Source organism: Aotus nancymaae, unplaced genomic scaffold (genome assembly GCF_030222135.1).
Source record: "Aotus nancymaae isolate 86718 unplaced genomic scaffold, 86718_ANA_hifiasm-v0.15.2.pri h1tg000046l, whole genome shotgun sequence".
NCBI lineage: Eukaryota > Metazoa > Chordata > Mammalia > Primates > Aotidae > Aotus > Aotus nancymaae.
In genome coordinates, this window is record NW_026988460.1 from 13,475,247 (window position 1) to 13,501,908 (window position 26,662).

The 26,662-nt window shown below is 39.8% G+C and overlaps 1 protein-coding gene across 2 annotated transcripts; it reads left to right on the forward strand.

Annotated features, from left to right (window-relative positions):
• Positions 1-5,596: 5,596 nt before the first annotated feature.
• LOC105728208 (histone-lysine N-methyltransferase SETMAR) lies at positions 5,597-20,222 on the forward strand. Of its 2 annotated transcripts, XM_012468511.2 has the most exons (3): positions 5,597-5,756; positions 15,734-16,597; positions 18,717-20,222. In XM_012468511.2, the coding sequence occupies exons 1-3, from the start codon at positions 5,601-5,603 to the stop codon at positions 19,749-19,751; spliced, it is 2,055 nt and encodes a 684-aa protein (XP_012323934.2). In that variant the 5' UTR covers positions 5,597-5,600; the 3' UTR covers positions 19,752-20,222. The 2 variants fall into 2 exon arrangements, with proteins under 2 accessions (XP_012323934.2, XP_064218016.1); XM_064361946.1 differs by lacking the exon at positions 15,734-16,597.
• Positions 20,223-26,662: the final 6,440 nt, after the last annotated feature.

Genomic DNA, 26,662 nt, shown 5'->3' on the forward strand with positions numbered 1-26,662 from the left:
ATTAGGGCAACTCATTAATTTCCAGAAATATATTTTTCCCACCATCTAGCTATAATGATTTTCCAAACAAATTCTGAAGATCGAGACTCCTGGTCAATGAAAAGCAGGTGTCTAGAGAAAACAAGACAGATTTCTAGACCCCGGAAAAATGAAAGACAGACTACTTGGCTTTCTGAAAACTGGTTATATCAGCCTGCAAACATCCTCTCATTATTTTAATCTCACATTCTATAAAACACTTTTGGATCCTTTGCCAGCAAGATAAAAACAAATTAAACCAAAGGGCCAACGTGCACAACATATCTTATTCTGGAAGCACCCCTGCTGACAGCTTCCAAAAAAATAAAATAAAGTGGATCCTCCAAAAAAATGTTCCAAATGGCAGACAGTATTACTAAGAAAGAGTCAAAAACTAAAAACAGCCTAACGGGCAGCAAATACAGGAGTGTGGTTCTCCTTATGGCTCTTAAAATTCTTTTTTCACAACATTCTTACAGTATCTAACACATCTGTAAGTATATAGTTATTTGTTTGTTACATTGCAAGCTCTTCTAGGGTACCATGTCTTCTTCATGTGTACATTCCCCAGATTGGTAAACTGGAGCATGCATATAATCAATCGTCAAACTTTTCTTAAGATGAATGAACAGCACATTCTTTGAATATCTGAGAAATTTCCATATTATTCAAAATTCCTGAAAATTGAAACGAAACTTATCTCCAGCCAATCTGAAATTACTCTTTCCTATCCACATCTTTCTTTTTATTAATTTTCTCCTCCTGTTTTTTCCACCTGGAATGCCTAAATCCTATCCATCCTCAAGGCCTATGGCAAATTGCCTCTTCCCCCTAAAGCTTTCCATTATCTCCCCAGCTAAAAGCAATCTTTACCAGTTCGGAAAATCCGTAGCACTTTACCTAAATCTTCCTATGTTTCTTAACTATACTATAAGCAGCTAATTGTATCATATAAATGACTATCTTTTCTTCTAAGAAAGAATAGGTACACAACTATATCTGATAAAATATTTACTAGGCAGCTATCTTAAAGTCTATAGCTCCTGTGAGGCAAGGCTTCTAATTCAGGATGCCCCCACACCCTATTAATGGGCTATCTTCTCTTTGCATTTGAGCTACCTTCTGAGAGAACAAACAGCTCCCAGGCAGCTCTGTGACCTGCTGTGTGGACTGCAAGCACTATTCCCACGGAAGAGGAACACCTCAGGCCTCTCTGCTGGTAGGCTTTGGCTCTTGTCCTATAATCTTGAGCAAAGCTGATACCAAGTGTGGCCAGTGACAGTGAACCTGAACGTTAAGTTGAATCTAAAATCACCCTGCGGTGGGTGTTTAAAGTACCGTATTATGGGTATTAATGAATTTGTACATATCAAATGTTTAAACAATATCTGGACCAGATGCAGTCGCTCATGCCTGTAATCCCAGCACTTTGGGAGACTAAGGTGGGTGGATCACTTGAGGTCAGAAGTTTGAGACCAGCCAGGTCAACTTGATGAAACCCCAACTCCACTAAAAGTACAAAAAATTAGCTGGGTGTGGTGGCACATGCCTGTAATCCCAGCTCCTCAACAGGCTGAGGGAGGAGGATTGCTTGAACCCAGGAGGTGGAGGTTGCAGTGAGCCAAAATTAAGCCACCGCACTCAAGCCTGGGTGACAGAGCAAGGCTGTGTCTCAAAAAATAAAAATATCTAGTACATAATAATAACTCAGTACAATTAGCTATTATTTCCCATGATTAGATATTTGCAGAGTAGGAATATGAATGTAGTCATGGCTGATTTTAGATCCTGTGCCCCTAACTCTTACATTTTGATTCTTTTCTACATAGAAGAAATTCCATATTGATATAGTTTGGATATTTGTCCCACCCAAGTCTCATGTTGAAATGTAATCCTCAGTGTTGGAGGTGGGGCCTGGTAGGAGATGATTGGATCATGGGGGCGGGTTTCTTATTAAACCCATGGGTGCTAAACCACCATCCCTTTGGTGCTGTCATCACAACAGTGAGTTAATTCTCACAAGATCTGGTCATTTAAAAGTGTGTGTGGCACCTGCCCAAACCCACCACTCTCTGCTGCTCTCTCATTACTCCTACTTTCACACCATGTGAGATGCCTGCCTCCTCTTCACCTTCTACTGTGACTGAAAGCTTCCTGAGGCCTGCCCAGAAGCCAAACAAATGCCAGCACCATACTTCCTGTACAGCCTGCAGAACCATGACCCAATTAAACCTCTTTTCTTTATAAATTATCTAGCCTCAAGTGTTTCTTTACAGAAATACAAGAACAGCCTAACATATCTATCTTGTCCTTTAAACCTGCTCTCAAAAAAAGTTTTTATATAATGTGTACTGTAGGGCAAAATTATGATTTTTATTACATGCTCATGAATAGCACATTTATAAGCCTGATCTTTAGTTTCTGTTCCCAAACCTATTAATGCCAGGTATAACTGTTATTATAATTTTATGAAAAAGTGATGAACTACGAGTGCAAAGAGTTTCTCCCTTCCGGGAAAACTAAGTAGAACATTCTGTAAAGACTTGGAGGAAAAAAAACAAGTCACTAAAAAATGTTTTGCCCTTGAAGTGGGTGTGAGTGAGAAAACTATAAAAGACTGGGGAAAGAAAACAGATCATGATATCAAATTGCTTCACTATCCTTTAGTTCCTACCTCACTTTAAAGACACCAAAACTGGAACTCGGAATAAGCTTGACCTGGAGCTCTAATCAGTAGAAAACACACATTCTCCCATTCTCTCTCTCTTTCTCTCTCTCTCTCTCTCTCTCTCTCTCTCTGTCCTACATCAGAAGACTAGCATATAAATGTACCAAAATCATTTAAGTTAAAACAAAATGTTTCTCTCTATCTCCCCATCCTCCATATATATATATAAAATGAATTCATTAAGACAGCTTTGCCTGTGCTTACATTAAGTAGTTGCAGGGAACATAAGAAATGGTTTATAAAGTAGATCTAATGTTAAGAGGGTAACTATTGCTACAGGAAACAGGGTAAGGAAGGCTATAGAGAGACCACTTGAGCTGAGCAGACAGACAATCCTGGGTAAAGGCAATGGAGATGCAAGAACAATGTGGACAAAGGCCCAGAGACCCAGGTAGAATGGCTTGTTGAGGGAATGTCAATAGAACAAGGGGTTCCAACAGAGAACAGCAGCAACAGAGACCAAAGAAATAGGTAAAGTCTGGGTCCTCAAAAGCTTATAAGGCAGAATGTAGAGGGTAAACTTTGAAAGAAAACGGAGCAAACAGGACTTTAAGCAGCAAAATATAATAACTGGACAAGCATCTACTAAAGTCATTGTAGCAGCAGCAGTAAGGGTGATTTGGGGGTATGGAGAATGACAGACATAAAGAAAATTACTTCCAAAGTCCAAGCAAGAAATGAGAGAGCCTAGGACTAAGTGAGAAGGAACAAAAATGAAAACATCATGAAGGCAGAATCACTAAGACATAGCCACCACATCCTTAGCTATAGGAGACTAAGGAAGAGAAGGAAGACAGGGAAACTGGCTTTGGCGGCTCTGTAGATCACAGACAAATTATTTTCCCAGTTAATTTTAAAGAAGAAAAAGCAAGATTGGCAGAAGAAGAATTCAATTCACATCATTTTGAGCTCGAGGAGCCTGTAGAAGAGAAAACAGAAATGCCCAATCATTAGCCTTAGCTGTGGTTTCCCTCATAACTGGATTTGAGGAGAAATGTCTGGTCTGGGTTGGAGACTGGTGACCTAATCCTTTATATTTGAAACCATGGAAGTGGATGTTATTAATGAGAAAATCCAGGGAAGGGAAGCAAAGATAAAGGTCAAGGGCAGAATCGCACCCACTTTTCAGAAAAAGTTAGGCAGGAGAACAACAAAAGCATACTTAGAAGGAAAGGTCTGCAAGATGGAAACACATTTAGGCCAGTGGGACCTCAGAAGCTGCAAGGTCAGAGGAATTTTGAACCCAAAAGTACCTGAGACAGGTCTCAATCGATTTAAAAAGTTTATTTTCCCAAGGTTAAGAATGCCCCTGGCCGGGCGCGGTGGCTCAAGCCTGTAATCCCAGCACTTTGGGAGGCCGAGGCGGGTGGATCACGAGGTCAAGAGATCGAGACCATCCTGGTCAACATGGTGAAACCCCGTCTCTACTAATACAAAAAATTAGCTGGGCACGGTGGTGCGTGCCTGTAATCCCAGCTACTCAGGAGGCTGAGGCAGGAGAATTGCCTGAACCCAGGAGGCGGAGGTTGCAGTGAGCCGAGATCGCGCCATTGCACTCCAGCCTGGGTAACAAGAGCGAAACTCCGCCTCAAAAAAAAAAAAAAAAAGCCCCTGACTTAGCCGCAAGCACTCCTGAGACTAAGGAAAGAAGTAAAATCTGGGTCCTTTACCTATCTATATTCGCATGATGGTTGGGATACAGCTTAATCTCACACATTTTAGGGAGACATAATACATCAATCAATACATGTAAGATGTACATTGGTTGGATCTGGAAAGGCGGATAGCTAGAAGCGGGTGAGGGGTGGCTTCCAGGTCATAGGTCGATTTAAAGATTTTCCGATTGGCAACTGGTTATTATCTCAAGACCTAGAATCAATAGAAAGGAATGTCTGAGTTGCAATAAGAGGTTGTGGACACCAAATTTGATCATGGAGGTGAAGCCTCCAAGAGGCAGGTTTCAGAGAGAACAGATTGTAAATGTTTTTTTTCAGACTTAAGGTCTATGTTGATGTTGATGCTGGCTGGCTTTTCCTGAATTCCAAAAGTGAGGAGGGCATAATGAAGCATGTTGGAACCCTCTTCCCGTCAAGGCCTGAACCAGTTTCTCAGGTTAACCTTGGCAGAGAGGATGGGTCCATTCAGACAGTTGGAGGGCTTGAAATTTTACTTCTGGTTTACAGTTTCAAGGAGAAGCAGGACAATCATGTCAGAGCGCTTCAGTGAGGTTGAAAATGCTCCACCAGATTCAGCAATCTTGAGGCCATCAGAATCCTTTGGCAGGGCAGGGGTTTTGAGGGGTGAGGGTAGAGGACTGGAGAGGAGGGAAAGGACAGGCGAAGGGGCACAGATATCTCCATCAGGGAGTGAGCATGCACCACACAAATTACTTAAGGCACCCTGTGAGGCTATTGCCTGGGCACAAATCCTATCACATGTCCGCCAACTTCCCAGAAAGCAGCAGATATTTAGAAATCCTGGTGTGCATTTCCCTGCTCTCCTTAGAATGCACCCCTGCTTCCACTCCACAAACGTCCACTGAGCCCTCAAAAACCTGGACAAATGACCTCACCTCCATAGCCCCCTCTTTGATGCGCCCAGTAAAAAAATTAAGCACCTCACTTCGTTTTGTCCGCACCTTACATGACTTTGTAATTATCTGTGGTGCCTCTGGCTCAAATCAAAGCAGGAGCCAGACCCAGAAAGTCACGGAAGAGAAGCGCCCTCACAGGCCACTCTGAGGAGAAAAGAACTGCAATTCCCATGAGGCGCTGGGTCCACGGGACCACAAGTCCCAGCATCCTCTGCGCGGTCCACGCCTGTCAGGGTAGTAGGCGCTGCGTGCGGCTGGTAAATGTTCTCGGAAGCGGCGAAGAAGACGCGCCCTTGTGGGATGGCGGAGTTTGAGGAGAAGCCTGAGGCCCCGACGGAGCAGCTGGATGTCGCCTGCGGCCTGGAAAACTTACCGGTGGGCACGTGGCCCCCGGGGACCGCGCCGGCGCCCTTCCAGGTAGGGGCGGGGCCAGGCAGCGCGGGAGGCGGGTGCGCGACTACCCCACGTGGTCTCCTTCTCTAGCCGCTTCGTCCGGGCGGCCTCCTAGTCGCTACCTTTTGTCTACTGAATACCTTTTGTCTTCTCCTATAGCACACCTGTTGGTGCTGGGGAATAGGTGTGCACGCCCGGGCCTCGGCCTTTTTCTGTTAGTCCACCGCATGACCTTAGCAAGGCTGTTGTCCTTTTCACTCCATTACCTGAAGCGCAGAACCAGAGGCCTCGTGAGAACCTGGCTTTTTGTCCAAGTTCTGTCCTTAGAATTCAAGCAGGCATCAAGGGGGAAGTCATTTACTTCTCTGGTCTCAGGTGTCTCTCATAGGTAGGATAAGCCGTGGGGCCTATTAGTGGCTCGCACCCAGTGTCGTGCATAAAACCTTCGCCCCTCGAGTCAGCTTTAGCTGTGGTTTCCCTCATGCTGTGGGTTCTTGGGCGAGTATTAAATAAGCTTTGGCTAAGCCTTAGAGTCTTTCAATGTACAGTTTAAATAACAGTACCTGGGTCGGGCACGGTGGCTCATGCCTGTAATCCCAGCACTTTGGGAGGCCAAGGCGGGCGGATCACGAGGTCAGGAGATGGAGACCATCCTGGCTAATACGGTGAAACCCTGTCCCTACTAAAAATACAAAAAAATTAGCTGGGCATGAGTAGCTGGAGGCGCAGCTAATTTTTTTAGCTGCGAGAGGCTGAAACAGGAGAATCGCTTGAACCTGGGAGGCGGAGGTTGTGGTGAACCAAGGTCGCAGCACTGCACTATAGCCTGGGTGACAGAGAGAGACTCCGTCTCAAAAAAAAAAAAAAAAAATACCGCTCTTCCGGATTGCTTGGAAAATTGCAAAGAAAATACACTCTATGGTTTGCTGTAGGAACTCAGTAAATATTTGCTGCTATTAACTATCTTATAGCCCTTTCTACTCTTTCTTATGATCTTGGCCTGAGCGCATCCTAAGGAATAAGGAATGACCAAAGATTTGGAAGTGGAAAGAGCATATGTGAAGGTTGGAAAGCTTGGTTCAGGGCTTAGCCATCTTAGCTACTTCCCAGAGCCTGAGTTTCTTCATCTGTAAAACGAAAATAATAATTTAAAAATGCATAACCCTTTTAACATCCTTTATCAACATTGAACCCTGTCTGCCCTTTCTTTTTCCTAGGGGTCGTTGTTAGGATCAGATAAGATAATAGATTCAATAGCAGCTTTCAAAAATGTGGAGGAAAAAAAATCAAACTCTGTAAAATATTTGAAGAGACTTATCCTAAGCCTAATATAAATGACCATGGCCCGTAACACAGCACTTAGGAGATCCTGAGAATGTGTGTCAGGTGGTTAGGGCACAGCCTGGTTTCATACATGTTTAGGAGACAGGAGACATCAATCAAATACATTTAAGATGTACATTGGTTTGGTTCAGAAAGGTAGGGCAACTCAAAGTGGTACGGGGGCTTCCAGACTATAGATTTTAAATTTTTCTGGTTAACAATTGATTGAGTTTATCTGAAGACCTGGGATCAACAGAAAGGAAATGTTTAGGTTAAGATAAAAGGTTTTGTTTTATTTTGTTTTTTTTCTGAGGCAGAGTTTTATTCTATCACCCAGGGTAGAGTGTGGTGGTGCTATCTCGGCTCACTGCAGCCTCCACCTCCTGGGTTCATTAGTTCTCCCGCTTCAGCCTCCTGAGTAGCTGGGATTACAGGTGCCCGCAACCATGCTCAGCTAATTTTTTATTTTTAGTAGAGACAGTGTTTCACCGTGTTGGCCAGGATGGTCTCAATCTCTTGACCTTGTGATCTGCCTACCTCAGCCTCCCAAAGTGCTGGGATTACAGGCGTGAGCCATCATACCCAGCCAATGGTCTCTATATTTTTTATATTCATTTACTCAAATATTCATTGAATGCACCTTTACACCATATTGCCAAGGCTGGTCTCAAACTCCTGACCTCAAATGATCCGCCCTCCTTGGCCTCCCAAAGTGTTGGGATTCCAGACGTGAGCACCACCCCTGGCCACGTGGAGACCAACTTTTACTGTGCAGAGGAAACTCTCAGATAGTTGACTTAAGATGGAGTAGGTTGTAAAATGTTTCTTATTGAACTTTAAAAGGTGCCTCACTCTTAGTTGATTATCTCTAGGTTGTGGAAAGAAAGAAAAAGAAAAATGGTTAAAGGGGATTCTCTATAGAATATGGATTTTTCTCATAAGAGATAACCCTGCAGGACAATTTCAAGATATGGCAAGGAGATATATTTGAGGTTAAAATATTTTTATGTCTTCCCTTATTTGTTATATGATGTTATGCCAGAGTCAGGTTAGAAAGCAGACCAGCTATATAGGGTTAAAATTAAAACCCCTCTGATGAGACTTTATGGTTTGTAGGGCATGACTACCCAGGCCCCTTAAGTAGGAATTTGGGCAAGATAAAAAAAAAAAGATGAGTTTAGTCCTCAAAGAGTAGAATAGGATATTAACATCAGAAATTATTATTGTTCACCAGGCTACCTTTAGCAATTTATGGTTAATAATACAGTTGGCTAGCCAAATATTAAACAATGTCCCTGAAAACTTACTCAGGACTAAGCATTGCTGAGTTCATAGTCAAAAACACTGATAAACCTTTTCTTTTTTCAATAATCGAGTGCCTGTAATTCCTGCCCTTGAGCTTACAAGAGGATATAGAAAACATTAGCTTTAAAAAAAAAAAAAAAAAAAAAAAAAAAAAAAAAGCTAGAGGTATTTAACATGAAGGGGGGAAGAGCAGTGTTCTAGTCCAAGTTCATTCTTAATTCAACAAATATTTATTGGCCAGGCACAGTGGCTCACGCCTGTAATCCCAGCACTTTGGGAGGCCAATGCGGGTAGATCACCTGATGTCAGGAGTTCAAGACCAGCCTAGTCAACATGGTGAAACCCCATTTCTACTAAAAATACAAGAATTAGCCAAACGCAGTGGCAGGTGCCTGTAATTGCAGCTGTCGGGAGGCTGAGGTAGGAGAGTCACTTGAACCTGGGAAGCAGAGGTTGCAGTGAGCCAAGATCTCACCACTGCACTCTAGCCTGGGTGATAAAAATGAAACTCCATCTCAAAAAAAGGGCTGCAAAGAATACAACAAACAGAAAAATAAACTCTACCCTCAAGGTGTTTACAACTGTCATGATTAACTTAAACATTCCTGTCATTAGGGTGTGTGTGTGTGTGTGTGTGTGTGTGTGTGTGTGTGTGTGTGTATTTGGGGCTATTCTATAAATCTGTTTCCAATCTTGAGTCATATTATTCTTTGCCATATCCAAGAACAATCTGTAAAACTATGTGCCTGATGTATTTGTTTAATTAATTCACATTAAGCATTAAATTATTTAAAAGTAAATTATATAAGTATCTTCCTTAGAATCATTGTAATCATTAATGTCCATAAAATCATGAGGTTTCATGTTTCACAAAGTGTATATTAAAATAAAATACATCTCTTTTTAAAAGGGGAAAAAGGAGTGACAAGAGGAAGCTTTGTGATTGATTGTTACACCTACAGTTGGTGGGCATAAATGAAAATCAAAAGATTAAAACTTAGATCCACAGTGTTCTAACTATCTCTGTATATGCACAGCTCTCAATACAGTTAGAGTTACAAAAATAAGACAGGATCCCTTCGTAAGAGAGCTTATTGTCTTTCTTACCAAGAAGATCAAACATGCTTGAAACATTTAAGTGACAAGCCTAAAAGTGCATTAAACTTGTTTTCTTCCATGTATTCATGGAACACAAAACCAGTGTTATAAAAGGTCAAAACAGCTTGCTTGCTCTAAACCCTGTCTTCACAGGCATATGCACACGTAAGAATTAAGGTATGAAAAACTTTCAAGATAAAAATAACTTTGTGTCTGTCTTGCTTTTGGCTACTGTGTGAAAAGCCAAAAAGAAATTCAAATGATCATATTGGAAACAAGCATATCATAATGTCATCAGTGTTGAAAGCCAAGTAGAAAATAAACTAATTTATTTTCTTGAGCTAACAGTTGGATCTAACCATTTTCAGGTATCTGAAACCAGCTTCAAACATTATTTTTAAGATTTCAACGGGCCTTGACAAGAATTATCTGGCTCACAGTCTTCTAATAGCTGCTTGGAGGAAAAACAAACTTAGGAGGCTAGGGGCCAAATACAAAGATTCTTGTAGCTGGGTTTCAACACAACCAAAAAAGGAATGAAGATTTTCACAGCACTTCCTTATAATTCAGAGGCCCAGGTTTTAAACCTAGAATATTAAAGTGCCATACTTCAGTTTCTGGGGCTTCAGTACAGAATATGATTCAGAAAAGTCAAACTTCTAGTTAACACGTAACAAGAGCTGCAATCAAGCAATCAAAAATGCTTTTTGAGCACGTGCTCTGTGCCTACTCTATGGATAGGAAACCCACCCCCATCACCATGCTTTTCCCTGAGACAAATATCTGTTAGAAAGGTAAAACCTATACATTTAACTCAGTTAGAGAGCCCTACAATCTGTGTCATTTAGGTACTGGAGTTCAGGCTATTAACAGTAAGTATAAGTCTAGTTCAGAGAAGAAAGAAATTATTGCAGACAAGAATGGCCAAGACAAGAATGTATTTTCTCTTAAGTTTTCTGTCAAAAAACTTGAATCTTCACCCAGTGCTTCAAGGATCTGGTTTCCAGTATATCATTTTGCCCTGATCATTTTGCATTTATTCCCAGCTCTTGCATGAGTAATTCTGTGCTTTGATACATACAAAGAAAAAGTAAAATATGTTGTAACAATGCAGGAAATGATAAAAATCCCAGCTAGGCATAGTGGCTCACTCCCGTAATCCCAGCCCTTTCAGAGGTCAAGGCGGGAAGATCACTTGAAGTCAGGAGTTTAAGACCATCCTGGGCAGTAAAGTGAGACCCCATCTCTACAAAAACATTTGATTTTAAATTAGCCAGACATGGTGGTGCATACCTGTAGTCCCACCTACTAGGGAGGCTCACCTTGAGCCTAGCAGTTGGAGGCTGCAGTGAGCTATGATCATGCCACTGCACTCCAGCCTGGGCAGCAGTGTCTTTAAAAAAAAAAAAACAAACCCCACCATTTTCCATGTTCTTTATATTTTCCTCACTATTTGTAAATTCCAGCATGTGTATATTGCAGACAGTAAGGTAATACTTGATAAATGAAAGAAGTCTGGGGTCAGCTCTTAGCTTTTCCCCCACTCAAATGGAGAAGTAATAAAGGATAGGTATACAGTCCAGTGGCTTTCAAGACACAATTTTGGTTTGAATATGTTTGAACCTGGAAAGTTTAACTCCAGAACTTACTTTCTTCACTACCCTACTATGTACTACCTACAAAATTTTTATTGAACACTTATGTGCTAATCCCCAGAGTAAGCTTTTTAAGCCAGTTCTGTCATTTTTTTTCTTTCACAGAAACCTATGAAATAGATACAGAGATGTTTAGTAATGTTAAGTAATTTGCCAGAAACATATTTTGTTTTAAATATAACATCTAAAAGTCATATCTAGAGACCTGAAAGAAGCTAATATTTTTATAAAGTGCCTTACATGGAGTATAGCATTATTTAATCTAAGTTTCATGATAGCCACCCCCAATGTGGGTACTATCCTTGTCTTATAGCTACCAATCTGAAGCCTAGCAAGTCACTCATCCAGAATCACAGTGCTAATAAGAGCCCGACTGTGTTTTTGTCTCCTTTAGAGCATGCCATGTTCTGCACTAGGAAGCTCTCCACTGCTTCCTCACAGTTCAAGACCATAGGCACAGAGTTTTCCTGTCTGGCCTCCTCCACACTTTGCCCTAGTTTAACATCCCAACTGAAGACATCTTTGTTCATTGACCATTTACACCTTTGACTTGTCTATGAAAAGAGTCAAACTCTACAAAATATTTGAAGAGACTTATGTAAGCCAAATATGAGTGACCATGGACCATGACACAGCCCTCAGGAGATCATGAGAACATGTACCCAAGGTGGTTGGGATACAGCTTAGTTTTATACATTTTAGGAAGACATGAGACACCAGTCAAACACATCTAAAATGTACATTGGTTCATTCCAGAAAGACAGGACAGCTGGAAACAGAGGTCCGGTTTCTGAGTAACAGTTTGCTTGAAGGAATTGTTACTGTCTGAAAACTTAGGAATGCCTGGAGTAAGATGAGGGGTTGTGGAGACCAGGGGTTTATTATTATGCAGGTGAAGTCTCCAGGTAGCAGGCATTAGAGAGAATAGATTGTAAATGTTTTTTATCAGGCTTAAGAGTCTGTTCTATCAGTAATTCCAAAAGGGAAGAGGGTATAATGAGGTATGTCTGCCTCCCCCTTCCCATTATGACCTGAACTTGTTTTTTGGGTTAGCTTTGGAATGCCCTTGCTGAGAGGAGGTCAGATGGTCAGGGAACTTAGGTTAATAGGCTACATTTTCTAGCCATTTCCTGAAACCATTCTCAACTTGTACCCAGGGTGTATCAGTCAGGACTAATTTGTTTGCAAGAAACATAAACACAACACAACTGGCCCCAGCAAAAAAGGGAAGGAATTGTCTCAAATCAGAAAAGTCCAAAAATGGTAACTATAGGCATGTCTGGTCCCAACAACTGTAAAAGTATTGTCAGATATTTCTTCCCACCCTCTTCCCCCTTCAAACCCCTGCTTCCTCTTTCTGTGGTAGGCTACACACTCCGTAGGCCTCATCTATGTGGCAGAACCTGGAAATGCCAGGCAAACTATAGTTGAACAATTCTAGTAGAAAGAGAATGTCTCATCCCTAATTGTTTCAGCAGAAGTCTGGCTTAAATCATATCAGCTGACTCCCAGTTTGTAACCCACTTTACATTAGCTTTCAAATACAATTATATTTCAGATACAATTATTACATAACTTTGGGGAAACATTCCTAGAAATGCATCATTAGACAATTTCATCATTATGCAAACATCATAGAGTGCACAGTACTTACACAAACCTAGATGGTATAGCCTATTACACACCTAGGCTATATAATAATATCCTATCACTCCAAGGCTACAAACCTGCACAGAATGCTACTACACTGAATACTATGGACACTTGTAACACAGTGGTGTTTGTGTATCTAAACATAGAAAACATACAGTAAAAATACTGTATTCTAGTCTTACAGAACTACCACTGTATATGCATATATGCGGTCTGACCAGAAAGTCATTATGCAGCACATGACTATACTCAAAGTTTAACCATCTGGCATTTAAATATTTGAACAGAATGTCAGGGCGGTGACCTCACATTATTTCTGAAAAGAATAAATAGGTTTTCCATATGTAAATACCTGAAAAGATGGATAATTATATAATCAGATGTTAAATTAGGCTAAGGTTTTCAAAAGATTATTCTTGAGTATAGTCATTTTTTTTAAGTATTATTCTGAAATGATATTTTACTGACCTTTTTACGGAGGAGAAAATGGAAACATCAACATAAAATGATTCACAATGATTATTGGTATCAGGATGTATCAGGTTATATCCATCAAGGGGAAAAATACCTTTAAACAGGACATTTTCCCAGAAGTCTCTGTTATCTTTCGGAAGGCATCTGCAGATCATTTGGAATTGGCAACCGTCTGTAATCTAAGTCCCTAAAGGATTATAGATTGTGCAGCAAGTTTAATTGCAGAATTTTAAAAAATATGAGATTCTCCAAAATCTTTTTAAATTTTTAAGTAAAAATAAGCAAATAAAACTATTTTTCACCTGCTCTCCTGATCAGAAAACTGCAGTAAGTCAGACTTGATTTTAAAAGTTATCCATGTCAAAACAAAAGAAACTTTAGAGTTTAGTGATTTATATAGTACCTTAAAAATATGTGCACCTTTAATGACAAATCAACTTAAAAATTTAACAAAGAGATCTTCATTTTACAGGTAGTTTTTAAAATGTCTTAGTAACCATTTTACATTTTAACATTGAACCTTTAAAAAGCTGAAAGTAGATTCTGTGTAAAACAGCAGTCATTGAGTTTGACTGATAGAGTATCTTTTTCTAAGCCATCCTTTATCCCTTTAGGATATTCCTGCTAAGCTAACACTGTAAGAAACAACACAAACAAAAGCTATTTCCTCTCTCCACCCACAAATGACTTTTTAAGCAGAATGTTGGCCTTCCCCGACAGGTCTTCCCACTGGTTGTCCTCCTCATCTTTCACAAGAGGATGTCAATCCTCCCCAGCTGAGAGTTTTTTTTAAGTATAGGCTTTTGCACTTAACTACATAGCTCCACCCTAGGCCTCCACAGGGAGTATAACTATATGCTGTTCAATACCTTTCTAAAGCTTGGCCTGGAGACAGAATATTAATGGAGGATTGACTGGAAGATGTGATGCAAACATTCCTCTAGGTGCTTTAAAATCTATTCCCAATGAAAGGCCGTGCAACTGTTGCCTTGCAGAAAGAACTGTTCTTACCTGGCTGTGTTGTTGTGGGATCCCAGCAGCCTTTATTGAAGACCAGAATAAAAAACAGCCATGAAACTGCTTCCTGGAAAACAATGGTTTAGAAGAACACATTGGTGAAATTTCTTCCTAGTATTAATACTGAAAAAAGTCAATGCTGCTTCTGAACAATGATACTATTCCTTACAGGCAGTGCAAGTTGTACATCTAACCTTATATCCTTCTCTGAAGTGGCAGCTCTCAGGCAGAGCAAAGTCTAGTCTGCTTCTACCACACACTTTGTGTGTCTAAGCTCATTGGACTGGTTTGCTCTTATTTCCCTTTCACCTTACTCTCCTTACTTGTTCATTTATCTTACCTGTTTCTAAGTCTCATTAAGTCCTTTATGGAACAAAGCAGGTATAAAATGGATTGGGTTCTGTGTAAGCAAGAGTTACTGTATACATAAAGAAATCTGCTGGGTTCATGAGAGATACTTTAATCTGAAATCAGAGTTTGAAAATATGCTCCAGGATGCTAATGAGGATCTAACCAGAGATCAGGCTTCACATAGAGTTTAGATTGAAGACTGTCTTCTTTTTACACAACATTTTATAAATGTAATGTTTTGAAAATAATAGGTACAGTTAAATGATAGAATTTTGTTTATATTATCTCTTTCTCATTTAATTAGAACAGAATTTCCTTACAGGTGTACATCTATAATAAATTTAAATATCTAGTAATATCTAAGAAGTAACATTTTTGGAATTCTGTGTGCAAATGACTTGTCATTTATGACTTTCTTATGCCCATCCAGTATCTGAGGTAACTCACAATTAAAATACATATATGCATGTGTATTATCAGGCAAAGGTAAAAGAGATCAAAAGCTAAGGATAAAATACTTAATTGTACTCAGGCACCAAATTCAGCACTGAGTTTTCTGCCATCCAAAGCTAAGAGGGAAACAAAATAAGTTACAAAGCTTTCCATTTCTGATAAGAAAAAAAATAGTATATTTCCCATGGTTCTTATAAATACATAATAATATATAAATAAATATATATGTCCTTATGTGTATATATATATATACATACTGTTATATGCATTAGGTATTATATAATATAATGCTCAACTCATCCTTATACTTGCCTAAAATAAAACCACAAATTCTAAAAATAAATCTTAGCTGGGCATGGTGGCTCCCACTTGTAGCTGTTGCAACTAAGTATGCTGAGGTAGGAGAATCACTTGAGCCCAGGTTATAGTGAACTATGATCACACCACTGCACTCCAGCCTGTGCAACAGAGCAAGACCCTGTCTCTTTAAAAAAAAGTATCTTTTTTAATTGGAGAGAGATCTTTTTGGACAATACCTTAGTACATTGTGTTTTGTCAGTTTTGTCTTGTTTTTATATATGTTAGAATTAGAATGGGTCCCAGTCAAAAGCTACTTGGAATATATAGGAAATATATGACATGCCATACTGACAGTGTGTATATTTTTTACAGTACACTCCCGATCATGTAGTTGGACCTGGAGCAGACATTGACCCCACTCAAATAACCTTTCCTGGATGCATTTGTGTCAAAACTCCCTGCCTCCCTGGCACTTGCTCCTGTCTCCGCCATGGAGAGAACTATGATGATAATTCATGCCTTAGAGATATAGGATCTGGAGGAAAGTATGCCGAGCCTGTTTTTGAATGCAATGTCCTGTGCCGATGCAGTGACCACTGCAGAAACAGAGTGGTCCAGAAAGGCCTGCAGTTCCACTTCCAAGTATTCAAGACGCATAAAAAAGGCTGGGGACTTCGTACCTTGGAATTTATACCAAAAGGAAGGTTTGTCTGTGAATATGCTGGTGAGGTTTTAGGATTCTCTGAAGTTCAGAGAAGAATTCACTTACAAAGAAATTCCGACTCCAATTACATCATAGCCATCAGGGAACATGTTTATAATGAGCAGATAATAGAAACATTTGTCGACCCTACTTTTATAGGAAATATTGGAAGATTCCTTAATCATTCTTGTGAGCCAAACCTATTGATGATTCCTGTCCGAATTGACTCAATGGTACCTAAGTTGGCACTTTTTGCAGCCAAAGACATTGTGCCAGAAGAAGAACTCTCTTATGATTATTCAGGAAGATACCTTAATCTAACAGGCAGTGAAGACAAAGAAAGGCTAGATAATGTGAAACTAAGAAAACCTTGTTACTGTGGTGCCAAATCATGTACTGCTTTCCTGCCTTTTGACAGTTCTCTGTACTGCCCCTTAGAAAAGTCAAACATCAGTTGTGGAAATGAGAAGGAACCCAGCATGTGTGGCTCAGCCCCTTCTGTGTTCCCCTCCTGCAAGCGATTGACCCTTGAGGTGAGTCTGTTCAGTGATAAGCAGCTTGCCCCTCCCTCTAGTGGAAGACAGTGGTTGGCTACTTTTGCCTCTGCCTAGTTACATAAGTTTAACTCAGGAATGTGGCAGAGACTACAAGTTGTCGTCAGTATCCTTTCTCCCTTTCTGTAATAGAATTCTCCATTTAACCTGAGTACATGACTACCTAGAATACTCTCTTTCCTAGTAAGATTTGTCTGAGTGACTGTTCTAGCTAAAGGGATATAAGCAAAACTGACAAGTCCTTAAATGGAGATATCCTGCCCATCACCTCCTTTTCTTCCTGCTGGCTTGAATGTATACATGATGACTGGAACTGGAGCAGTCATCCTAAACCCCAGGATGATTCTGGGAAAGGAAGTTACTGCATAGAAAATCAACAAGCTTGAAAGGAGTCTAGGTGTCTGGTACTGTAAAAAACATCCTGCCAGTCATGATCTGACACCTTTGTACTTTCAGATGAAAAACAGTCTCTCCCTTGTAGCCACTGTTGCTGTAAGTTTTCTAGCACTCACATCAAACCTAATCATAATGATCCAAGAAAACCCTTGTGGCTGCATACCTAAACCCTGCTTTCCAACAAATTTTAACAATAATAAAGCTGATATTTGGATTTCTGTCTGGCTGACTCCTGCATCCTGCTTACTTGTTGCTAAGCATGGATTAAGAAAAAGGCATTATTAACTATCACCTGCTAAAACCCTAATAATTACCACCAGTAGTGAAAAATATAACCATGAAAATGACACATTGTAAATTTTCCTTATATATTTGGCTGTACTCCAAAGTTTGTGAAGTTATGCTTCAAAACTTCAGACAGCCTCACTTCATGAATAAAAAACAGAAAAATAACCCTGTCAACACCACGGAAGGAGATGAGAGTTTTATAATCCCATTTAAACTTCTAGAGCAGCAACCATCTCTAACTACCTTCTTAAAGCAGGGATGTTACAAAAATACAGTTACTATGGAGGTTTATCAGACATTTTGAAAGCTAAAATAATTACTAGAGCCCCTATGATATTATTAAGTAATTTAATTTCTTCTCTAGTACATTTAAACCCTACCACTAGGAGGCCCTGCACTCTAAACATTATAGGAATCCATATTATATATAATACTATTCCTCTGTAATATAAGTACATAGTACACTTTAAATGAGTGAAATGTACAGCATGTGAATTATATCTCAATAAAGCTGGGTTGTTTTTAAGTATCTTAGGATTTACATGTTCATATAACATGCGGAATGGTTCCCTGCGAACAACCGGTCCTAGAGTATACATAAAATGTATACTCTAGAGACAAGGACACAAACAGCCCCCTCCAACTCAGTGCCTCTGCCAGAGAGACAACTGAGTAAATATGGACCCATGGAAATTTTTTGTCCTCAGGCACTAGTTTATTCTTATATAGCACTTAGTCCTAGAAACCAGATTCCTAAGGTAAGAGTCAAAAGAGTCTTTATTCCAAGTCTTTTCTAATCTCAGCAGCAAGTTAACTGCATTTGTTTGCTTCATTGCCTATTCTTGAGAATGCTAACACTTCTTTTAAGAGAAAACATTTAAAAATATACATCCACTTGACTATTATTCCATGATAAAATAACAACATCTTTATAATTATAAATTACAAGATTCTAATTTTAAAAGATGGGGCCAGGCACAGTGGCTCACAACCTGTAATCCCAGCACTTTGGGGGGCTGAGGCAGGCAGATCACTTGAGATCAGGAGTTTGAGGCCAACCTGGCCAACATGGTGAAACCCTATCTCTACTAAAAATATAAAAATTAGCTAGATGTGGTGGCACATGCCTACAGTCCCAGCTACTTGGGAGGCTGGGGCACGAGAATCACTGAAGCCCAAGAGGGAGAGGTTGCAGTGAGCCAAGATTGCACCACTGTACTCCAGCCAGGGTAACAGAGCAAAACTCTGTCTTAAGAAAAAAAAAGTAGTTGCAGTTTTTGCATTGTTGGAATTCGCTATTTGATATTGGAATACTTTCTTAAATAAATGTGGTGATGTTATATATCATTTTAATGGGCATTTCTTGCTTTGTGTTTTTTGGCTAATTCTTACTTGCTGTTTATGTTTATTTTAGACTATGAAAATGAGGTTAGACAAAAAGCAAATTCGAGCAATTTTCTTATTCGAGTTCAAAATGGGTCGTAAAGCAGCAGAGACAACTCGCAACATCAACAACGCATTTGGCCCAGGAACTGCTAATGAACGTACGGTGCAGTGGTGGTTCAAGAAGTTTTGCAAAGGAGATGAGAGCCTTGAAGATGAGGAGCGTAGTGGCCGGCCATCGGAAGTTGACAACGACCACCTGAGAGCAATCATCGAAGCTGATCCTCTTACAACTACACGAGAAGTTGCTGAAGAACTCAACGTCAACCATTCTACAGTCGTTCGGCATTTGAAGCAAATTGGAAAGGTGAAAAAGCTCGATAAGTGGGTGCCTCATGAGCTGACCGAAAATCAAAAAAATCGTCGTTTTGAAGTGTCATCTTCTCTTATTCTGCGCAACAACAATGAACCATTTCTCGATCGGATTGTGACGTGCGATGAAAAGTGGATTTTATATGATAATCGGCGACGATCAGCTCAGTGGTTGGATCAAGAAGAAGCTCCAAAGCACTTCCCAAAGCCAATCTTGCACCAAAAAAAGGTCATGGTCACTATTTGGTGGTCTGCTGCCGGTCTAATCCACTACAGCTTTCTGAATCCTGGTGAAACCATTACATCTGAGAAGTATGTTCAGGAAATCGATGAGATGCACCAAAAACTGCAACGCCTGCCATTGGCATTGGTCAACAGAAAGGGCCCAATTCTTCTCCACGACAATGCCCGACCACATGTCGTACAACCCACACTTCAAAAGTTGAATGAATTGGGCTATGAAGTTTTGCCTCATCCGCCATATTCACCTGACCTCTTGCCAACCAACTACCACATCTTCAAGCATCTCAGCAACTTTTTACAGGGAAAACGCTTCCACAACCAGCAGGATGCAGAAAATGCTTTCCAAGAGTTCATCGAATCCCGAAGCAGGGATTTTTACACTACAGGAATAAACCAACTTATTTCTCGTTGGCAAAAATGTGTTGATTGTAATGGTTCCTATTTTGATTAATAAAAATGTGTTTGAGCCTAGTTATAATGATTGAAAATTCACGGTCCAAAACCGCAGTTTTGCACCAACCCAGTATCTTCATAGTATTAAAACATAAATTAAAATTGCATTTGAAGTAGATCCATGGACTTCATTAAGAATATAGAAATGTGGCCTGGCATGGTGGCTTACAGCTGTAATCCCAGCACTTTGAGAGGCCAAAGCAGGCAGATCATTTGAGTCCAATAGTTTAGAACCAGTCTGGGCAACTTAGTAAGACCCTGACTCTAATAAAATATTTTAAAAAATAAATAAATACCTTGCAAAACGTTTTGACCCAAGAATAAGAAAGATCACCCTTGAAGAACCAAGTTTTTCTTTAAACATTTTTTTTTAATTTTCAAATTACTATTCACAAAATATCAGTCGCTGTTAGATTTTGTTCTTAGCCAAATGGAAAATTTTGTCCGAATTAAAATGTGGTTAACTCTCCAGTGTGTCACCATTGAACAAATCACTTAACCTCTCCAAGTCAAAGTTTCCTTAGTTGGGAAGATTGAGTTAACACATACAAAGGGGTTAGAACAATGCTTCAGTATATAGAAAGTATTCAATAAATGTAAATTATTAGTCTTGAGAACTGTCTGTAGCATGTGACCTAAAGTTCTCCCTTCTATTCAGGTGTATATAGGATATATAGAGACATTAAGATATGATGTCCTTCGATGGCAGACTTAAAGGAGAAAAAAGTCACAAAGAAGTGACCAGAAGGGTTAGAGCTGAGCAAGAGAGGTTCCTGCCCTGAGCCCTGCATTTTAGAGTTCATAGGGTTACCCATATACGCACACACACGAGTTAAAGAAGACATGGATACCGACTGGGTGCAGTGGCTCATGCCTGTAATCCCAGCACTTTGGGAGGCCAAGGCAGGTGGATCGCAAGGTCAGGAGTTCAAGACTAGCCTGACCAAGATGGTGAAACCCCATCCTCTACTGAAAATACAAAAATTAGCTGGGTGTGGTGGCGGGCACCTGTAATCCCAGCTACTGGGAGGCTGAGGCAGGAGAATCACTTCAACCTGGGTGGCAGAGATTGCAGTGAGCTGAGATTGTGCCACTGCACTCCAGTCTGGGTGACAGTGAAATGCTGTCTCAAAAAAAAAAAGGAAGACATGGATACCATAACCAGACAAAGACATTACTAGGAAAGAAAACTAATACCAATATCCCTTTTTAATATAGAAAGCAAAAAAAAAGTACTAGCAAATGGAATCCAGCAACATATAAAAAGAATTTTATATATCACGGTGAAGTAGGATTTATCCCAGGAAAGTAAGGTTGGTTTAACATATGCAAATCAGTAAATGCAGTATTCTAATGGGATAATTCACAAAAAATAAGTACCTAATCACTTCCATAGACAAAAAGCATTTGACAAAATCCAGTAGCCTTTCATGATAAAAGCAGTGAACAGACAAGAAATAAACAGGAACTTCTTCAGCCTGAGAAAGGATATCTATGAAAACCCACAGCTAACATCATACATAATGATGAAAGACTGAAAGCTCTTATCCTAAGATATGGAACAAGAAAATGATCTCCAAGCTCACCACTTCTATTCAGCATAGTACTGGAGGTTCTAGCCAGGACAATTAGGCAGGTAAGAACTTAAAACTTGGGGCTGGGCGCAGTGGCTCATGTCTGTATTTCCGGCACTTTGGGAGGCCGAGGCAGACAGATTACCTGAGGACAGAAGTTGAAGCCCAGCCCGGCCAATATGGCAAAACCCTGTCTCTACTAATAAATTACAAAAATTATCTGGGCATAGTAGCACACACCTGTAATACCAGCTACTCATGAGGCTGAGGCAGGAGAATCACTTGAACCTGGGAGGCAGAGGTTACAGTGAGCCGAGATCACGCTGCTGCACTCCAATCCAGGCAACGGAGCGAGACTCCATCTCAAAACACCTTAAAAAGAAGAAGACAAATGACCCAATTTAAACATGGGCAAAAGATCTGAATTTAAATCTCACCAAAAAATCAACATGAATATGAAAATGTGCTCAACATCATTTGTCATCAGGGAATTGCAATTTAAAACAATAAGTTATCCTTTAGCATCCACTAGGATGGTAGAAAACTAAAACACTAAAAATGCCAAAAGATGTTAAGGATGTGGAGAAACAGGAACTCTCCATTGCTCATTGAAATGTGATATGGTACAGCCTCTTCAGAAGACAGTTTGGTGTTTGGTGGGCTCTTTGTTTTTTTTTTTTTTTGAGACGGAATTTCGCTCTTGTTACCCAGGCTGGAGTGCAATGGCGCAATCTCGGCTCACCGCAACCTCTGCCTCCTGGGTTCAGGCAATTCTCCTGCCTCAGCCTCCTGAGTAGCTGGGACTACAGGCATGCGCCACCATGCCCAGCTAATTTTTTGTATTTTTAGTAGAGACGGGGTTTCACCTTGTTGACCAGAATGGTCTCGATCTCTTGACCTCGTGATCCACCCGCCTCGGCCTCCCAAAGTGCTGGGATTACAGGCGTGAGCCACCGCGCCTGGCCCAGTGGGCTCTTAAAGAGCTAGGCATAGCCTTAGAATTGATCCAGCAATCATGCTCCCGTTACCGAAATGACAGGGGTTCAGTCCTGCTGCTCACCACACAGAATGTCAATCACTGAGACGGTGAATGTTTCCTGGAAGACGTATTTAATTATGTGCTGCAGCCAAGGAGAATGGGAGATAAAGTCTCAAATTCGTCTCCCTGACCAACTACAATTAGGAAGGCTCATATATAATGAGGGAAGGAATTAAGGAGGGGTAGAGAAGCAATTATGAATGAGGGGGTCTGGCATCTTGTTTGGATATGGTGATCTGGTGAGTTTCAGTCCTTTGCCTGAGGCTCTGTTTCCTGAGGAAGGAACAGATGAGACAATTGTAAATTTCAGATTGAGACAAACGTTTCAGCTTGAAACATTGTCAGATGAGACAAATGTAAATTTCAAGTTTTAAGACCTGAAGGGTCAATTTTCGTGCTTATTCAGAAACTTTTAAATATTTCTATGGGACAGTTGGAATGGTTTCACTCCTAGGTATTTACTGAACTGACTTGAAAACTTATAAAAACACCACACATATGTTCATAACAGTGTTATAATTGCTTAAAACTTGAAGCAGCACATATTTCTTCAATAAGTGAATGGATAAACAAACTGGTACATCCATACGATGGAACATTATTCAACAATAAAGAAATGAACTATCAACCCACAAAAAGTCCTGTATGAACCTTAAATGCATACTGCTAAGTGAGGGAAGCCATTCTGAAGGGACTGCATACTATATGAGTCCAACTATATAACACTCTGGAAGAGACAAAACGATAGAGAATAAAAATATCAGTGGTTGCCAGAGTTTGAGGGGAGGAGGTGAAGCACAGGAGATTTTTAGGGCAATGAAGCAATTCTGTATGATACCGTAACGGTGTATACATGACATTATGTATTTGTGAAAACATAGAACTTTACTGCACAAAGGGACAAAATTTTATATAATCAACTTTAATCATTTAGGTAGTCGGAATCATAGGAATGCAGACTGTGACAAGAGAACATAACTATATTACAAATGTAGGAAACAAACTCGAGAGTAGGGGAGGAAGGTGCTGATCTAAATACCTTTGAAAATTACTGGAGTTTGTAAGACTAAAGGCAAAAGGAACTGCATGTAAGCAGTTCCTAGTTGATACAAGTTGCTTCCCATGGGGGTCGTAGGGAAGTTTAAACATTCCCTTTGGAGGCTTGATAACTAAGTCTGCTGAAATGAACTGACAATAAACAAATTAAGAAGAGAAAGACCATTTAAATTACATCCATGCACATGAAAGTCTCACAGAATATGAGACTCAAAGGAGGAGGCAGATGGTTGAAGGTTGTATAGCATAAAATGAATAGGGGCTTGAATGGGAAGTGATGACAAGTTATGGGAGGAAAAGGGGAGGAACTGCATGGTGAACAAATATTGTCTTATGTAAATAAAGTCTCTCAGGTAATAAAATTTGTCTAGGAGTTGTTTATTGCTGCTGATAAATCTTTCCTGGTTGTTTGATGAAATTCTGAGGGAGGAGGCTCAAAACAATTGTATTCCTTTTGGAAGAACTTCCCTCAGTCAGAGAAGGGGACTTCAGGAGAGCCCCTCCCTGCACTTATGGGAGTAGGGTGAGAAACAAGGGAAAGCCAGACAGGCCTGGATTCTCGAGCAGCTTCTAAGTTCTTTCAGTTTCCTTTCATTCAAAGTTCTCAGCATGCCAAAGGACCATACACTGGGGCAGCATTTTCTGAGCCTTAACAGGGTACAATTCTGATATTAACAATTCTGCTATTGCCTTACATGTATACTGGACTTAAACAAATTGATGGCAGATGGTGGGAGCCAGGTTTCTCACTGTTGGATTGGGAATTTACATTTAAGCAAAGGAAGGATGATCCATGTGGTAATGAATCAGTTGGAGACATCAGCATGAACTCATATTTAGCTTAAATATAGATACAGAAGGTTACATATAGAAATATTTCCCAATCAGTGTCTATATTACAGTTAGTATGCACACATATATTTCCTTTCTTGGTCAGCTCAGAGGGCCTAGAAGCAATGATGCTCCAGTAGTAAGGAGCCCACTTAGCACCCAGATCTTGATTTCTATGTCATTCTCCAACAACAAAAAATCAGGGCTCGGGAGAAATGGCTAATTCTGCTACTAGAGAGGGAAATCAACAAGAGAGACTGGAGCATCTTGTAGTGCCAAAAAGTAAGGAAATCCTAAAAACAAACAAACATTGATGGGGGTGTCAAAGGAATATAGAAACCAACACAAAGATGTCCCAGTGACCAAATCTGGAATAATTTGAGCAAGAAAATAAAGTAGTACCGGATTATTATCCAAAGTATAAAATATCTGTGAGTCCATCAATAAATAAATTGGGAAAAGACAAATCTAACTGCCCATAAGAATTCTAAATAACTTATGTAGCTACTGTGCCCACAAAAAAAGGGGGAACATAAATTCCTACTCCTTTAATGTAGGCTATACATAGTGACTTCCTCCCCAAAGAGTGAAGAATGGAAAGTTGAGGGTAGGGGAAGGGGAGGGGAGCAGAGTAACTTTACTCTGGGGAAACTTGATAAATTACCTCAGCTAGGTGATCAAGGTCAATACGAACAATGATAAATCATATTGGTAGTATGTGCCATTGACAGGATGCGATAAAGATGGTACATTAACTCTGTGGCCTTGCTCCCCAAAACTCATAACCAAAGAGTAATCATGAGGAAAACAATCAGATAAATTCAAATACAGGGTCATCCTACAAAATATTTGATCATTATTCCTGAAGACTGTCAAGGTCATCAAAAACAAGAAAAGCCTAAGAAACTGTCACAACCAAGAGGAGTCAAAGAAGACATGACAAGTAAATGTAATGTGGTGTCCTGGATGAGATTCTAGAACAAAAACAGGTAAAACGAAAAATCTGAATCTACTATGGACTTTAGTTAATTATCTATCAATATTAGTTCTTAATTGTAAGAAACGAATCATAATATAATGATATTATGTGTAATATATATGTAATATGATATACATTAATGATATGTATAATATATGCATCAATACATAATAATATATAATGATATGTAAAATAATATAATATAAACGTACCATAACTAATGTTAGGGGAAACTGGCTGTGAGATATATGGGACATTTCTGTATTATCTTCTCAATTTTATGTAAATCTAAAACTGTTGCATGAAAGTCTACTATAAAAGAAAATGTGCCAGTGCCAGACATGGTAGTGCATGCCTGCATGCCTACAGTCCCAGTTACTCAAGAGGCTAAGGTAGGAGGATCCCTTGAGCCCAGGAGCTCAAGGCTGTGGTGAGCTATGATCCTACCATTGCATTTCAGCCTGAGTGAAAGAGGGAGACCTGCCTCGATAAAAAAAAAAAATAAGACAGACAATTACAAGTGTTGACAAGGATGTGGAGATAATGGAAGCCTCATATATTGCTGGTTGGTTGCAAAATTGTGCAACTACTTTGTAAAGAAGTTTGGCAGTTTCTCAAAGTCCACATACAATTACCACATGTCCCAGTAACTCCACTCCTAGGTATAGATCCAATAGAATTGAAAACATGTACTCAGTGTATACACATCCAGCCTGGATGACACAGCAAAATGATGTCAAGAAAATGCTCTAATGTTCATATAGCATTATTCATAACAAAAAGTGGACACAATCCAAATATTTGTTAGCCAATGAATGAATAAACAAAATGTAGTACCCATACACTGAAATATTATTTGGCCATAAAAATATGCACAAATATTCATATAATAGCAAAAAAAGTGGACACAGCCCAAATATCCATTAGCTGATGGATGAATAAACAAAACGTAGTATCCATGCAGTGGAATATTGTTTGGTCACAATATTATTTGGCCATTCCATAAAAAGGAATAAAATACCAAAAAAAAAAAAAAAAATGCCCTGATATGGTTGACCCTTGAAAACATTATGTTAAGTGACAGAAGCCAGACACAAAAGGTCACATTTGTGGTATTCTGTTTACATTAACTATCTGGAATAGGCAACTCCATGAAGTAGATTAGTGGTTGCTAAAGCCAAGAGCAGAAAGGAGTATAGGAAATCACTGGTAATTACTAACAGGTAGATGGTTTCTTTTGGGGGTGATGTAACATTCTAGAATTAGTGGTGATGGTTGCACAACTTGTGATTACACTAAAAAGCACTTTAATTAGGTGGATTTTATGGTATGTGAATTATATCTCCATAAAGATAAGAAAAAGAAGAAAAGGAAGGAAGAGGTGGGGAAAAATAAGGAGGACAACAACGTGATACCTCTGGCTTGGAAAC

Excerpts from the sequence above, each read along its gene's own strand:
- LOC105728208 (XM_012468511.2), top strand. The coding sequence starts at position 5,601 with ATGTTCTCGGAAGCGGCGAAGAAGACGCGCCCTTGTGGGATGGCGGAG. Across the intron at positions 5,757-15,733 it reads CCGCGCCGGCGCCCTTCCAG|TACACTCCCGATCATGTAGT; the intron begins GTAGGGGCGGGG and ends TATTTTTTACAG. Across the intron at positions 16,598-18,716 it reads GCAAGCGATTGACCCTTGAG|ACTATGAAAATGAGGTTAGA; the intron begins GTGAGTCTGTTC and ends TGTTTATTTTAG.